The following is a 12,114-nucleotide window of genomic DNA, read 5'->3' as shown; positions in this document are numbered from 1 at the left end:
CCGCGGGGGAGTCTGGAGTGACCCCACGAGTCCGTTGACTCACAGCAGGTGCCCACCTGGCCTTGCCCGTCTGGGTGAGGGGGCGGATGGAGGAGAGGGGAAGCTATGCTCAAATTTTCTACATAATATCCCGGATGTAGATAAACAAACGAATATCGTCTATATGTATACAGGAACCGAGGCGGGTCGTTTTGTTTCTCATTTACTTGCATGCTGAACCCTTTAAATAAAGAAATATATATCAACGCAACTAGCACTCGACGAATTTCAATGTCAAGTGGTTGTTGCTGTGACGCTGCCGCTTTCGAGCCCATGCACGCAATCGCTCATCTCCTAGAATGTTCAGCTGTTAATTAACCTGATTATTAAATCCTAATAATTAATTGCCTTGATTAGATTCGTTTTGTCCCAACAATCCTTATGTCTGATCACCAAAGAATTGAGCTGACTGTAGGCTTGCTCCAGTTCGCGGACGTTCCAATCGAAAGTCGTCAGAACGACTAGGGCAAGTAATCTTTCAAGAGCATCATGATCGACCACCAAAGAACGATCTATAGAACATCTCTGCATAATTTTGGCAAGACTATTTACTGATTTTACTTTCGGCATCATTGTCTTCATGTAACTCGAATCCACTCATGTCGAAATCAGTCGTCTCAGTGCCAGGCACCACGGCCAATGTCTCACAATCTTTTTCAATTAGAATATTTATCTGCATTGAATTAGTATACAAATATCCTACCACCTTCTTCCGTAGTCTCCTTTTCTTTCTGCCCCTCTTCCAACTCCTCGCACAGCTAAAAAAACATTTCAAAATTAAGATAATTAATAATTTGTTTTACTAACAGCTTCAAAATCGGAATCCAGTTCCCTGGAGACCCACGAGTACGCTATGTCATGCATAGAGGCCGCTCTGTGACGCAGCGCGCATCCGACTTCATCTTCCGGGTTGTACTCAAAGCAATTATCTCGAATCAACGTGATATCGTTGAGCCACTGTTTTGGAGTCGCGTAGCCGCCTTGGTCGACTTTTTTCATTATCATCGACAGATTCATCGGGTTTTGGATCACTTCGAAATAATCGGGAGCCTACGTAGATAATTAATGAAAGCGCATAATAAATATTTTTTGGTACATCTTCTTTGTCGACGGGCTTTGCGAAGCGCGTGAACTTTCGATCGGCGAGAAGCCGATTTGTGAGATCTCGCAAAAAGATGCGCAATTCTCGGAGCGTCGATTCGCGTTCCTTCTCCAAGCGACGCTTCTCCTTTTCCGACAGCTCACGTTTCGTATCCACGATTGGAATAGAAGGATGAGCAGGAACTAGAACATATTCATCTATTATATTCAATCTATAAAAGTATTTTTTACTTACCCTTTGTCTGTTGCGCGGGCTCCTTCAACGGATACGTCAAGAAAAGATCTTCGAAGAAGGAACGCCTTTTTCTGGCACCCGTAGACGTGATCACCTTGACAACCGTTTTCATTTCTCGCCGAAATACGCTGCGTAGCTCTTCCGGAAGTGAGTCGAAAGGCGTCAAACTCGTCACGACGGTGAGAATCGAAGTCGACATTCTTCTCATCAGAGACAGAAAGGTTAGGTGAAATGATGACGTCACTGCCGCCCACAATGACGTCACGTCGGGAACGTATAAAATACAAGGAGTGCGCTTCTCGGCTTCCCGTATAATCTTCAACAACTCAAATCAGTCAATTGTAATTAATGTAATTAATTAATTTTACCTCTACGCAAGCTTCCTCCGGGCTTCTCACCGTGCGACCAAGAACAGAATCGATGTCGAGAGAAAAACAGGCAAGCCCTTCGAGCATTTGAATGAGGCCAGGCCCCAAGTGAGTCACTTCACCTATGATTAGAATCGCAGGATTCGAAGCCGTAGACGCCGAGCTGGCATCCAAATCGCAAATAGAAGTCGTTGTCAAGACGTTGCTAAGCGACTGATATCCCGGAAGTAGACGCTGAGCCGTGTCGAACAGGTCTTCGAGTTCGGAATCCAGTAGGGGACGAAGAAACGGTGCAAGCCGTTTCCCTGGCGACGCGTTGTTACGTCGGCAAGACGGCGTGAAGGACGCTAAAGCGCGACACAGATCCTCTTCGCCGACGCGAACCTTATCGACGTCGATAGCCAATTTATTGGTCGTTGCGTAGACTTGCGGATACGTGCGTCGAAGTGCGCACATGGCCGCTTTGGAGCAGAGGGCCATCAGATCGGCGCCCGTGTACGACGACGTCTGAGCGACGAGGTCTGAGAGGACGTCAGTGCTGAGAGGGGGGACCCACGATTTGGTGCAGATTTTTAGGATTTGCTCGCGCGCCTATAATAATTGATTTGTTTGAAGAAAAGGAGGCGCGATGGGTTTGAAGACTTTACCTTGTCGGCCGGAAGTGGGAAGACGAGTTCGCGATCGAATCGTCCCGGCCGTCGAAGTGCCGGATCGATCGAATCGATGCGATTCGTCGCTCCTATGACGATGACGTCGCCGCGCGAATCGAGGCCGTCCATGAGAGCGAGAAGCGTCGAGACGATCGAATTGTGAATTTGATCTTGCCGACTCGATCTGACGGGAGCGAGACCGTCGATTTCATCAAAGAAAATAATCGAAGGTCGTAACTTGTAAGCCTAAAATAAAATAAAATAATTCAATTAAGTAATTCAATTAAGTAATTAGATTAATTAAAATTAATTAAATTATTTAATTGATTAATAACCTGATCAAATAGGAGCCTCAGTTGTCTTTCCGATTCGCCGAACCACTTGCTCAAGCAGTCGGCTCCCTTTCTCATAAAGAACGACACCTTCCGCTCGCCCTTGCTGCACTCGTTCGCCAGCGCGCGCGCGACCAACGTCTTCCCCGTGCCCGGCGGCCCGTGAAAGAGGACGCCGCGCGGCGCCGTCACGCCCAACTTCCCGTACAAATCCGGATAGAGAAGCGGAAAGAAGAGCATCTCCTTCAACGACTCCACGTGACGCGCGAGACCGCCGACGCTCTCGAACGTGCACGTCGCATCGATCGCCATGGGATCGATGTCGGCGAGACTCGATCCGACGCGAACGCGTTCCCTTAGCAACGATTTTTTCGTCACGTCGGCGCGCGTTAGATTCATTGGGAGAACGTGACGTCGCGCGCGAGCGAGACTCTTCTTTTTACGTCGACTGAATTTCGCTTCCGAATCGCTTTCGGACGAAGAACTCGTCGTCGAATCGTTTTGGAGAACGCGCGCGCGATGATGACGTCGATTCTGACGCCATGCGGGGGAGTTGATTATCGTTGTCGAGGCGGAGTTGTTCGGGCGACTGCCGAATTCGTTTTCGTAGCGTTGGATCGCTGGACGATTTTCGCGGAGATTGTACGTGCGACTTTCTTCTTCGGATGCAGACTAGAGACAAGGAAAAATATTTTATTTTTTGTTAATTTATATTTATTGATTACTGATTCGCTGCTGCTTGTTGCTTCGTATTCTTTCTCGCCTTCTTCGTCGTCCTCCTCCTCCTCGTTCTCTTCTTCCTCCCCGACTTCTTTCTCTTCTTCGACTTTCTTTGAAATCGTATCCTTTGCTCTAGTAGAGAGCGAAGCCTTTTTAGAATGACTTCCCCGCACGTGCGGGACTCGACTCCAAAAATTCTCCTTAAAAAATAAATAAATAAATAAATAAATTAAATAAATTAAGGTGTCTAACCTGTCCCCTGTGAATTGCATCTCCAATAAGAGCGACATTCAAAGTGTGATATTTAATACGTTTGGCGCGTCGACTTCTACGAATTTCTTCATAATCGAATCATTTCATTAAAATTAATCAATTAAATATTCACGGTTTCGCGAAAACCTTTTCGGCGCACGCGCGGAGAATCGACTTCTTCCAAAGGATCCGAATCGACTTCGGCGACGGCGGCGGCGTTCCGATTCGCTGCGAGCGAACGACGCCGAGTGAAATCGAGCCATTTTCGTTTCGGTTCGCCGTCGATTAGACCCAAAGCTTCAATGGGATCCTAGAAAGCGCGAAAAACTCGATTTTTTCTCGCGCGTTTGTCGTTTCTTACTCTGATTCCCATTTCTGAGGTAAGCGATCGTGTGATGCGACGTCCTGGCGACGTGCTTTTCTCTACAGGCGCCGAGCGGCGCGTTTTCCTGCCACTCGATGTCATGGATTCTCTCGGTCGCAAGCGCGCTAATATACGGGGCCTACTGTGACGACGTCGAATGGCTCGCTACACACTCCAGTCGTTACGCCAACTGCTATCCGCATTCACGGAAGGCTCGGGCTTTGATCGAGTTGCTCGAAAAATGTCCGTCGTGTCTGTGAGCGAAGGCAAGTGCTCGTTCGAGCTCCAAGTCGATGAATCGCACGTAAACCGAGCCGGCGGTTTGCACGGCGGATTTACTGCAACCGTCGTTGACGTAGCAACGACTCTCGCTATTATGACAACCGGTTCTGGCTCGCCAGGAGTCTCCACGGACCTCAATATCACGTTCGTGAAATCGTTTAGCGCGCGCTTCTCAACTCGCGAGCTTTTTTTCGCATGCAGGTTCACGAAGGCTGCTCGACCGGGAGAAAGACTTCTTATCAATGCCCATTGCCTCAAAGTGGGGAAAACGCTGGGATTCGCAACAGCTGACGTCGTGAACGAATCCGGGACATTGATTGCGCAAGGGCGACAAACGAAATTTCTATCTTTACCGAAAAACTGATAGAACTATTTGTAGATGTATGTTTAACGCGCTCTTCGACTGTACAAGTAATAAAAGTATATAAATAATGTTAATGCTGGCTCTAATTAGGCGCCAGCCATTCCTTCTAACCAGCAAAAAAAGTCAAAAACTTTTTCACAATTATAAATTTTAGCTTTGCCATCATGTGCAGTTTGATTCTACTTGGGCGTGGCATCATCATCATCATCATCCTTCTAATTATTGATCCCAGAACAATAGGGGAAAAAAGCAAGAGGCATGAAATGACTCAACCAAAACGTGCAGAAAAAGACGTTGAACGGGACGAGTAAGATATAAGTAAATGATTACGCAGGCAAACCGTATGAACAGAAATGACTCAATTCAAACATGCAGAAACTGAATACAAGGCACTTCTTATAGGAGCCTAATCAAGTTATAGGTAAAAGTAGTGCCGACATGAAATAAAAAAGAATGCATGCAAATGAACGAAAAGCGCGTGGGCGGAGCAGTTGTCTAGGAAACAGAGACCGGACCTCTTTATCTCATACGAGTTTAAGAGCCTTCGTTCTCATCAGCCAATTTACGTATTCATTCAGAGAAACGAGACCATCTCCGCTGGTATCGAGAGACGCGAGAGCGTCGTCAAACGACCCCAGACTGTGACCGGCCTTCTTGAGACTATCGTAAACGGCGCGAAATTCTTTGCGATCGATATCGCCCGAGTGATCTTTGTCATAAAACTATATGGTGTATGTAGTGCAGATGTCTGAGGGTAAACTAAAAACGGAACTAAACGTACTTTGAAAAAATCTATGGCTGCGGTGAGCCGCTGCTCGGCCTCTTCGGTTAATTCCAACGAAGAAAAGCGATCAGAACCGGAGTTCCACCAATCCTGTGCAAGTCACGGAGAACTTAATTATATAGCTAAATTTTAATTGGCCTGGTCTAACTATTAGTCTTGGCCACGCCTCCTAATTAATTTTTTCCCCTTGTTTTCTTTCTTTCTTTCTTACCGAAAACTCCTTGTAGGAGATGCGACCGTCATTGTTCTTATCGAGAATTTGTGTTGCCGCTACGAGTTCGGTTTGCGTCATTTTGTGGCCGAGATCGTAGACCATCTGAGCAGATATTCGGATACGCTGCGTCATATCGATCGATTCGGCCTGCCTTTTTGAGTTCTTTTGTATCGATGAAGCCGCTTTCGTCTAAGTCGTACTTTTTGAAGACGAGCTGGTGGATTGCGCGGCTCAAACGCGATACCGAAACGACTATAGAAACTTTGCGCCTACTTTCGATAGAGGAGGACGAGAGAACGCCATCGTTTCGCCGAGTTTTTGGGAGAAAGGAAAGTGCAGTAGCGTGCTCTATGTCGTGACGTCACTTCCAAAAAAGTCGCATTTCCGTCTTAATTATCAGTGCTCAAACTAGGCTTCATTTCTTCAACATTCTTTTCGTCGGTGATGTCCGCTTGCGTTTGCTATTTTTAGTCGTCTCTCTAAAAATTGTGTTACATATCCCTAAAACAACGATTATTTGTTGTGTCAAGTCAACGTCACACATTTTCATCTAACTACACAAATTGTCCACCGAGTCCGACAACTGGCGTGCATTCAACAGTCTCTTTAAATAATTAATTAATTAACTGTCTCTTGAGCCCCTATCTCGAAGGTAGACTCTTCCGCCGTTTTCTGTTTTGAGAATGAGGTAGGGAGCTCGTTTCAGCTCACAAGAGGAATCGGGAAGAAGTTCAAACCTAGCGCATATTAATTTTATATCATGACGTAAAGGGCTTGACGTACCTTGAAAGTGTGAGTGCCAAAGCAGTTTTCATTTCATGCAAGGCAAAGTTTTGACCAATACAGTTTCTGAATCAATATACAGTCTAGCTAATAACCACGTGCACTTGTTCTGCTCACCTTGCACCGCCGGAAAATGGTAAATACGCAAAAGGATCTCGATTCTTTGCCGCTTCTGCGGAAAATCTCAGAGGATCAAATTTCTAGGATTTAGAGAAATTTGACATTGCAAACGTGACTCCTGATGGTTCTCACGTCCGGGTTTTCCCATATATGAGGATTCCGATGGGCCAAAGTAATCGCCAGAACAATCTCACAGCCTATATATACAATATCAACTAATAGATGAAAAAGGGTGTAAGAAACCTTTGGAGAAAGAAAAACCGTCCACTTCAAAAGGTTCTTCAACCGTCCGGTAAATAAAAGGAACGGGTGGATAGAGTCGAAGGGATTCCTTGATAAACATTGAAAGGTACGTAAATTTTCCAAGGTCATCCCTTCAGCAAAATTACCCTCAAAAAAGTAACTAAACATTTTCTCCGCGCTTACCATGTCACATTTTTACGGTTGGACAAAACTGACTTGATTTCCTCATAGCACTTCTGTTGAAAGTCGGGAAACCGAGCCAAATTTATCAGAGTAAAAGCCAGTCCTGGCATTTATTGATCAAATACTGTACAGAGTCCACGGTCTAACTATTCTTCCATACCTGATGATGTTGTATCGTGGCCTTCAAAAATAAACGTGTCGACTTCGTCGCGAATTTCCGTGTCTGTCAAGCCTCTTCCTTCATCGTCTTTAGCTAGGAGAAGTATGTCGAGAAAATCTGAACGTTTTCCCCTCTGATTTTCAAGCTAAAAAGAAAATACATCTCTATGTTCGACACAGAGTGCGTACTTGACCAACGTTCTGTGAGATCAGTTGCATTTTGCGATTACGTATAATAGCCTCTGAATGCTGATGAGCCGTCCTGACCGCTTTTCTTGCTCTCCAACCCATTGGAGTAAAATAAAAGATGAAATCAGAACGATAAGGAGGAAAGCTAGACAATAAACATTGCTGCTACACTCATTGGACGAGGAGACATCTTACAGAACTCGGGCAACGGGAATCTCATTGAGACTGACAATGGAACGAACGTAAGCGCTTTCACTAAATAAAATATTATCAAAAATTCGAAACAATAGCCTGGAGGAGAACATCTCGCCTTTGAGTCTGACAGTTGCTTTCATAACTGCAGGCACAACGAAGTACTACGTCTAATGCCAAATAGCAAGAGGAATCAAAGACGTCGACAGCTTTTTCATTTTTAGCCAAATATTTCCACTTGGTCTATATATAATTGGACTACAGAAAAAAAAGCAGAGACCCTAAGTAAAGATTTACCAGAAGTATGTTCGTTGCTTCGTTGTAAATGTCAATGTACGAGCGGAGTATTTCAAAATGAAAGCCAGGCGTTAAAAGGCGTCTGTTTCGAAGCCACTTTTTCCCTTTGCTTATAAGAAGGCCGTCGCCTATAATTGGTTCAATAACATTGGCTAGAAAATCGGGTTTTGAACTTGCCTAGCCAAGGACGAAGAAGTCTATAGAACTCTTCCGATTTTGGAGCTGGGAATTAATTAAGGAAAGACTTGAAAGTGATTGATTGTGTCTTATGTGATCATCTCACTGGAATTTAGGAGGACGCGTTTTATGACGTCGTGATGCGTCGCGATGATCACACCAAAAAGTGGACCAGCCCAAAGGCGAAATAGTTTGGGAAAGCGGAGGAGCAAACTTTCGTTGAATGACAGAGATTTTTCCGTTGGAGTCATCTAAGCAAAACATGCAGCCCCTCCTTCTTCCCCCCTTTTTGCCTATGTTTGTACAGTACCTTGTCGAGATTCCCCAGAAGGAGAGAGGCTTCTGGACCTGGAAATAGGCTCACAATGCGTCGATGCTCTCGCTTCTCTTTCCACCATTGTATTGCGAAGAGTAGAACAATGGTCATGAGTAGAAGAACGGCTGCTGCTAAGAGAAGTGCCATTTTCTGCAAACCAAGCGATACGCCACGGCCTGAAAGTAACTCTGAAGTCTCCTTTCTCCACGGAAATCAAGCGTCTTGCACGCAGAAGACCGACAACGGCTAACAAAGGGAGTCACTTCCGGGACGAGTCATCATGGAGTCCCGTAACTATCCATTAATTAAGCGTAAGCATATTTCATTAACTTAATTATTTGAGTGAAATTTTGAGGTACTGTACCGTTTTTTTTTGTAGCATTTAACCGCACTGTCAGAACAAAACTCAGACAGATGGTCAGATGCGGACGACTGCCTATCAAAGTACACCCAGTGATTATTTACCTGCATACACAACCCCACACTCAAACTCTCATTCGCAAGCCAGTTTGCTATCAAAACTGCTCAGAGTTATCGCAAACGCTTGAACAGCGCTGACGGGATAGTTGAAATCCATAGTAAATACGTCTTCAGAAACGCGACCAAACTGCATGACAATGTAATCAGCTGAAAAGAATGACTATTGGCTCAGGGAACATAGTCAATACATAGCGCAATTCTTACGGTCTTCCGCGTGAATAATTTGAAAATTCTTCACCGACGCTTTCGTAACGCGCCCGTGAAAATTAAGAACGTACGATTGCGTATCTAAAACAACATAAAAACGTTTAACGTCACATAGAAAAAAAAAGAAGAATCGCCACCTTCATTCCACTGGGGAGCCTTGTTATGCAAACAGAGCAAGTTCTGCATGTCGTTGCGCTTCCAACGCTCCAGCAAGGTTTCCTCAGCCTAAAAAATAAAGGTTATATAAATCGAGGCCGGTGAACACAGGGACCCACTTTCTTCGGCCGAACGCTCAACCGATTTCGATCGATCCCCATAGCCGGTATTATCACGCACATTTTTCGCGGTCCCTTTATTCCAAAAACGTTTGTCTCCTAAAGAGAAGAGTCCGTTTTCGCGTTTTTACACCTCGGGGGCGTGGAGGACGTACGTAAGTGACGGCGGCCAGTTCTTCGCGAACGTTCGATCCGTCTGGAAGGGCTTCGCCTTTCAACGGATTCACTCCCGAGTCGTAGATGGTAAACTGAGTTCCCATGAAGTTGGATCTATGTCGGTCGAGGCTTCGTTGTGTGAAAATGGCAAACGAACGAGGACAATTCACCTTAGTTTTCCCTTGAAACTTTCCCCGTCGCGCGCCAAATCGGTGGGATCGGTGGAAATAATGTAATTTGACGTCTTGCTTTTCTTACGACGACGAGCGGCCAACAGAAAGATCTACCAAATGGATAAAGGCACGAACGTTAGAAACGACGTTGCTTATCAGCAAAGAACCTATTTCTAAAGACTCTTATAGATGCATTAGCAGTACTGTACATAGCCAAGACCACACCCACAATGGTAGAATAAGGAAGCTGGCCTGTCGTAAGCTTGCCGCCACGTAACTATAATTCCCTTTCCCTCCCCCCTCTTATGATCACCTTTTTCCCGTCGTCTCTTTCCAAATGAAGATAATACCACGGAAACTTCTTCTTGTCGAGTCCGCGCGTGTCTCGCGTCAAGCGACACTGAACAGTCTGCCCATGGGGCGCAGGCCTGGCCCAAAAGAAACCAATTACGAAACAGACCAGATCGCAACTCCGCGAGATCAAATACCTCGTAACGAACTCGTCCAAATCGTCCAAATTGAAGCCAACAGTCGCCGCAGCCGAAGAGGAGATGGCCTTCTTTCCGCTATCCTTCGACGAAAGCTCGGCGGAGAGACTCTCCTTTCTGACGCGCGAGCGTTCGCTTAGAGGCGCCAGCGCCGGCGGCTGAGGCGACGACGCCGACTTGGAAGGCAAGTCGACGAGCAAGTCATCGTCGCCAGCGACGACGTCTTCCACTTTCTCGTCGTCATTGAAATCGATGCTCGACGCTATGCCCAGGCTCTCCAACTTCTTCGTGATATCTTGAGACTACGAAATTTAAAACATGTCATTAATCAATCAATTAATTTGATTAATTAATTTGATTAATTAATTGAATTAAACCGTTACCTTGGAAACCGGTACGGCCTGAGATTTTTCCGTTACCGGATTGCTGAACGTCAACGACGGATCGACGTGAGCTAAAGAACGAGCGGTCAGAGGAATCGGATAAAAATGCCACTATCATTACTAGAATCAGCTACGGTTGTTTTTGCGTTGTTCAATTGAGTTTCCATGTCTATGGAACCGCGCGCGCTACTTCGGGGCCGTTTCGTCGCGCCGGCGACGACGCCGCCGCGCGACGGAGGTCGCGCCGATGCCGATCGGCCGCTGCTCGCGACGACCATACCCGTCTGCATGCGTCTCTCGCGCTTCTTCTGCTCCAAGAGCTCTCGCTGCGGGGAGCGGAATTTATACGGGGAATTCGAAGCCTGAGGCCTTTGTTTACTTGTTTCGACAGCTTTTGCTGTCTCACGGCGGACGGAGACGCGGCGAGAGTGTTCTCCTCGCTCGGTAGTATGCTGTATAGTGAAAATCGCGATTGGTTATCTTGCAACGAGCGACGGCTTGCCTTCCAGGCGGAGCAGCCCATGCCATGCTCTCGCTTGTAGTTGGGCGGCTATTCGACAGAGCGTTCGTTTCTTTCGTTTCGTACTCGGTCTCTCACCTTTCGTTTCGGTCCAGACCCGAATAGTACATGGGAAAAGCAGACATACGGGGCGTCTGTCGTGTCTATGACGATGACCCACGCTTGCGCGACAAATCCCACATTCTGTTCTGCCTGATTCTGGGTCATTCTAGCCATTCTACAGGGCTCTTGCGAATGCTTTTTAAGAGCCTGTTGTTCCTATTCTATATATATAACTAAAATACACGAAGGACGATGTTGCGCTTTCATTTAGTGAAAAGGGCTTCTCATTTAGCAAACATGAGCGCACGTTTACGTCGCGTTGACAGTCTGGGAACTGAAAGGTAAGCTTTTCCTTTTCATACCGAGCTAATTGCGCATACTGTTTGATTTTGTACCTAAAGTTTATTTTGTAAGCCTCGATCCGCCTACTGCTCTACCGACCGGCCCTTTTTAGGCTGAGTTGACTGAACGTAGCTCATTGTTGTCTTCGCAACGGTGACGCACACTTGGCCGCGATCATACTTTTGAAGGTAAGAGCATGATGTGTCAGCGCTGAGAAGTCAAACTCTCGCGCGCTCCTAAACTGTGCTACACGTACTGTATATGTGGTGCAGGCATGATACTTGTGGTACACGTACGTAAGCGTTTCTCGGTCAGTTTTGCATGGCAATACCCGCCGGCTTTGCTACGTGCTCCTTGCAAAGCTGTTGCATGTATGACAAAGGTGCCAGTGGTACATAGCCAAAGCTGCGTACGTGGTAGATAGGCGGTGTAACGAAAAGGTTGAAAATGAATTCAGTTTTAGTTTCACTTTTATGTTGTATGGATTTGACCGTAAAGAGTTTTGGTTTCTGTAAGCGGCCCTGCTCAATAAAGTCAATGAATAGTAAGAGAGCGGCTAGTGCAGGCGATATGATTGTGTTTTCTTGGACTCTTCTTTGATATCGTAACTTATATATAGAGTAAAAAGTAAAAACTGATTTCATCTGTTTGCGTTTCTGAGAAATGACAGTGGCAGATCCAGAA

General features: G+C 46.0%; 5 protein-coding genes across 7 annotated transcripts in view; 1 reads left to right on the top strand and 4 right to left on the bottom strand.

Annotated features, from left to right (window-relative positions):
- Window positions 1-186: 186 nt before the first annotated feature.
- LOC136197218 (ATPase family AAA domain-containing protein 2-like) lies at window positions 187-4,542 on the bottom strand. 3 transcript variants are annotated; one of them, XM_065986941.1, is made up of 15 exons: window positions 4,205-4,542; window positions 4,059-4,146; window positions 3,845-4,007; window positions 3,698-3,783; window positions 3,451-3,645; window positions 2,729-3,397; window positions 2,391-2,639; window positions 1,744-2,334; window positions 1,376-1,691; window positions 1,136-1,323; window positions 847-1,089; window positions 743-797; window positions 601-690; window positions 388-551; window positions 187-333 (listed from the first exon to the last, which is right to left on the bottom strand). In XM_065986941.1, the coding sequence occupies exons 2-15, from the start codon at window positions 4,068-4,070 to the stop codon at window positions 274-276; spliced, it is 3,081 nt and encodes a 1,026-aa protein (XP_065843013.1). In that variant the 5' UTR covers window positions 4,071-4,146; window positions 4,205-4,542; the 3' UTR covers window positions 187-273. The 3 variants fall into 3 exon arrangements, with proteins under 3 accessions (XP_065843013.1, XP_065843011.1, XP_065843012.1); XM_065986939.1 differs by lacking the exon at window positions 4,205-4,542 and having other exon boundaries at window positions 4,059-4,196; XM_065986940.1 differs by lacking the exon at window positions 4,205-4,542 and having other exon boundaries at window positions 746-797; window positions 4,059-4,196.
- Window positions 4,543-5,015: 473 nt separating this feature from the next.
- LOC136197226 (calmodulin-like protein 3) lies at window positions 5,016-6,049 on the bottom strand. Its single transcript, XM_065986949.1, has 5 exons — window positions 5,979-6,049; window positions 5,857-5,919; window positions 5,703-5,807; window positions 5,489-5,581; window positions 5,016-5,429 (listed from the first exon to the last, which is right to left on the bottom strand). Exons 1-5 carry the CDS (start codon window positions 6,006-6,008, stop codon window positions 5,232-5,234), a joined length of 489 nt encoding a protein of 162 aa, XP_065843021.1. The 5' UTR covers window positions 6,009-6,049; the 3' UTR covers window positions 5,016-5,231.
- Window positions 6,050-6,211: 162 nt separating this feature from the next.
- LOC136197126 (leukotriene-B4 omega-hydroxylase 3-like) lies at window positions 6,212-8,864 on the bottom strand. Its single transcript, XM_065986833.1, has 15 exons — window positions 8,729-8,864; window positions 8,359-8,658; window positions 8,155-8,299; window positions 8,049-8,093; window positions 7,872-7,999; window positions 7,693-7,817; window positions 7,578-7,637; window positions 7,392-7,527; window positions 7,195-7,339; window positions 7,035-7,137; window positions 6,852-6,982; window positions 6,741-6,805; window positions 6,606-6,688; window positions 6,489-6,554; window positions 6,212-6,442 (listed from the first exon to the last, which is right to left on the bottom strand). The coding sequence occupies exons 2-15, from the start codon at window positions 8,509-8,511 to the stop codon at window positions 6,328-6,330; spliced, it is 1,500 nt and encodes a 499-aa protein (XP_065842905.1). The 5' UTR covers window positions 8,512-8,658; window positions 8,729-8,864; the 3' UTR covers window positions 6,212-6,327.
- Window positions 8,804-11,176, bottom strand: LOC136197127 (tubby-related protein 3-like). Its single transcript, XM_065986834.1, has 13 exons — window positions 11,125-11,176; window positions 11,029-11,076; window positions 10,906-10,978; window positions 10,648-10,852; window positions 10,527-10,597; window positions 10,144-10,445; window positions 9,969-10,083; window positions 9,653-9,765; window positions 9,482-9,596; window positions 9,327-9,425; window positions 9,189-9,276; window positions 9,049-9,132; window positions 8,804-8,991 (listed from the first exon to the last, which is right to left on the bottom strand). The coding sequence occupies exons 1-13, from the start codon at window positions 11,169-11,171 to the stop codon at window positions 8,858-8,860; spliced, it is 1,494 nt and encodes a 497-aa protein (XP_065842906.1). The 5' UTR covers window positions 11,172-11,176; the 3' UTR covers window positions 8,804-8,857.
- LOC136197125 (probable serine/threonine-protein kinase DDB_G0278509) overlaps window positions 10,920-12,114 on the top strand; it is a 5,531-nt gene continuing 4,336 nt past the window's right edge. Inside the window, exons 1-2 of the mRNA XM_065986832.1 lie at window positions 10,920-11,429; window positions 11,543-11,618. The gene's annotated coding sequence lies outside the window, so the exon portion shown is untranslated. The remainder of the gene's footprint in view (window positions 11,430-11,542; window positions 11,619-12,114) is intronic.

Source organism: Oscarella lobularis, chromosome 17 (genome assembly GCF_947507565.1).
Source record: "Oscarella lobularis chromosome 17, ooOscLobu1.1, whole genome shotgun sequence".
Lineage (NCBI taxonomy): Eukaryota > Metazoa > Porifera > Homoscleromorpha > Homosclerophorida > Oscarellidae > Oscarella > Oscarella lobularis.
This window is presented reverse-complemented; position numbering and strand designations above follow the sequence as displayed.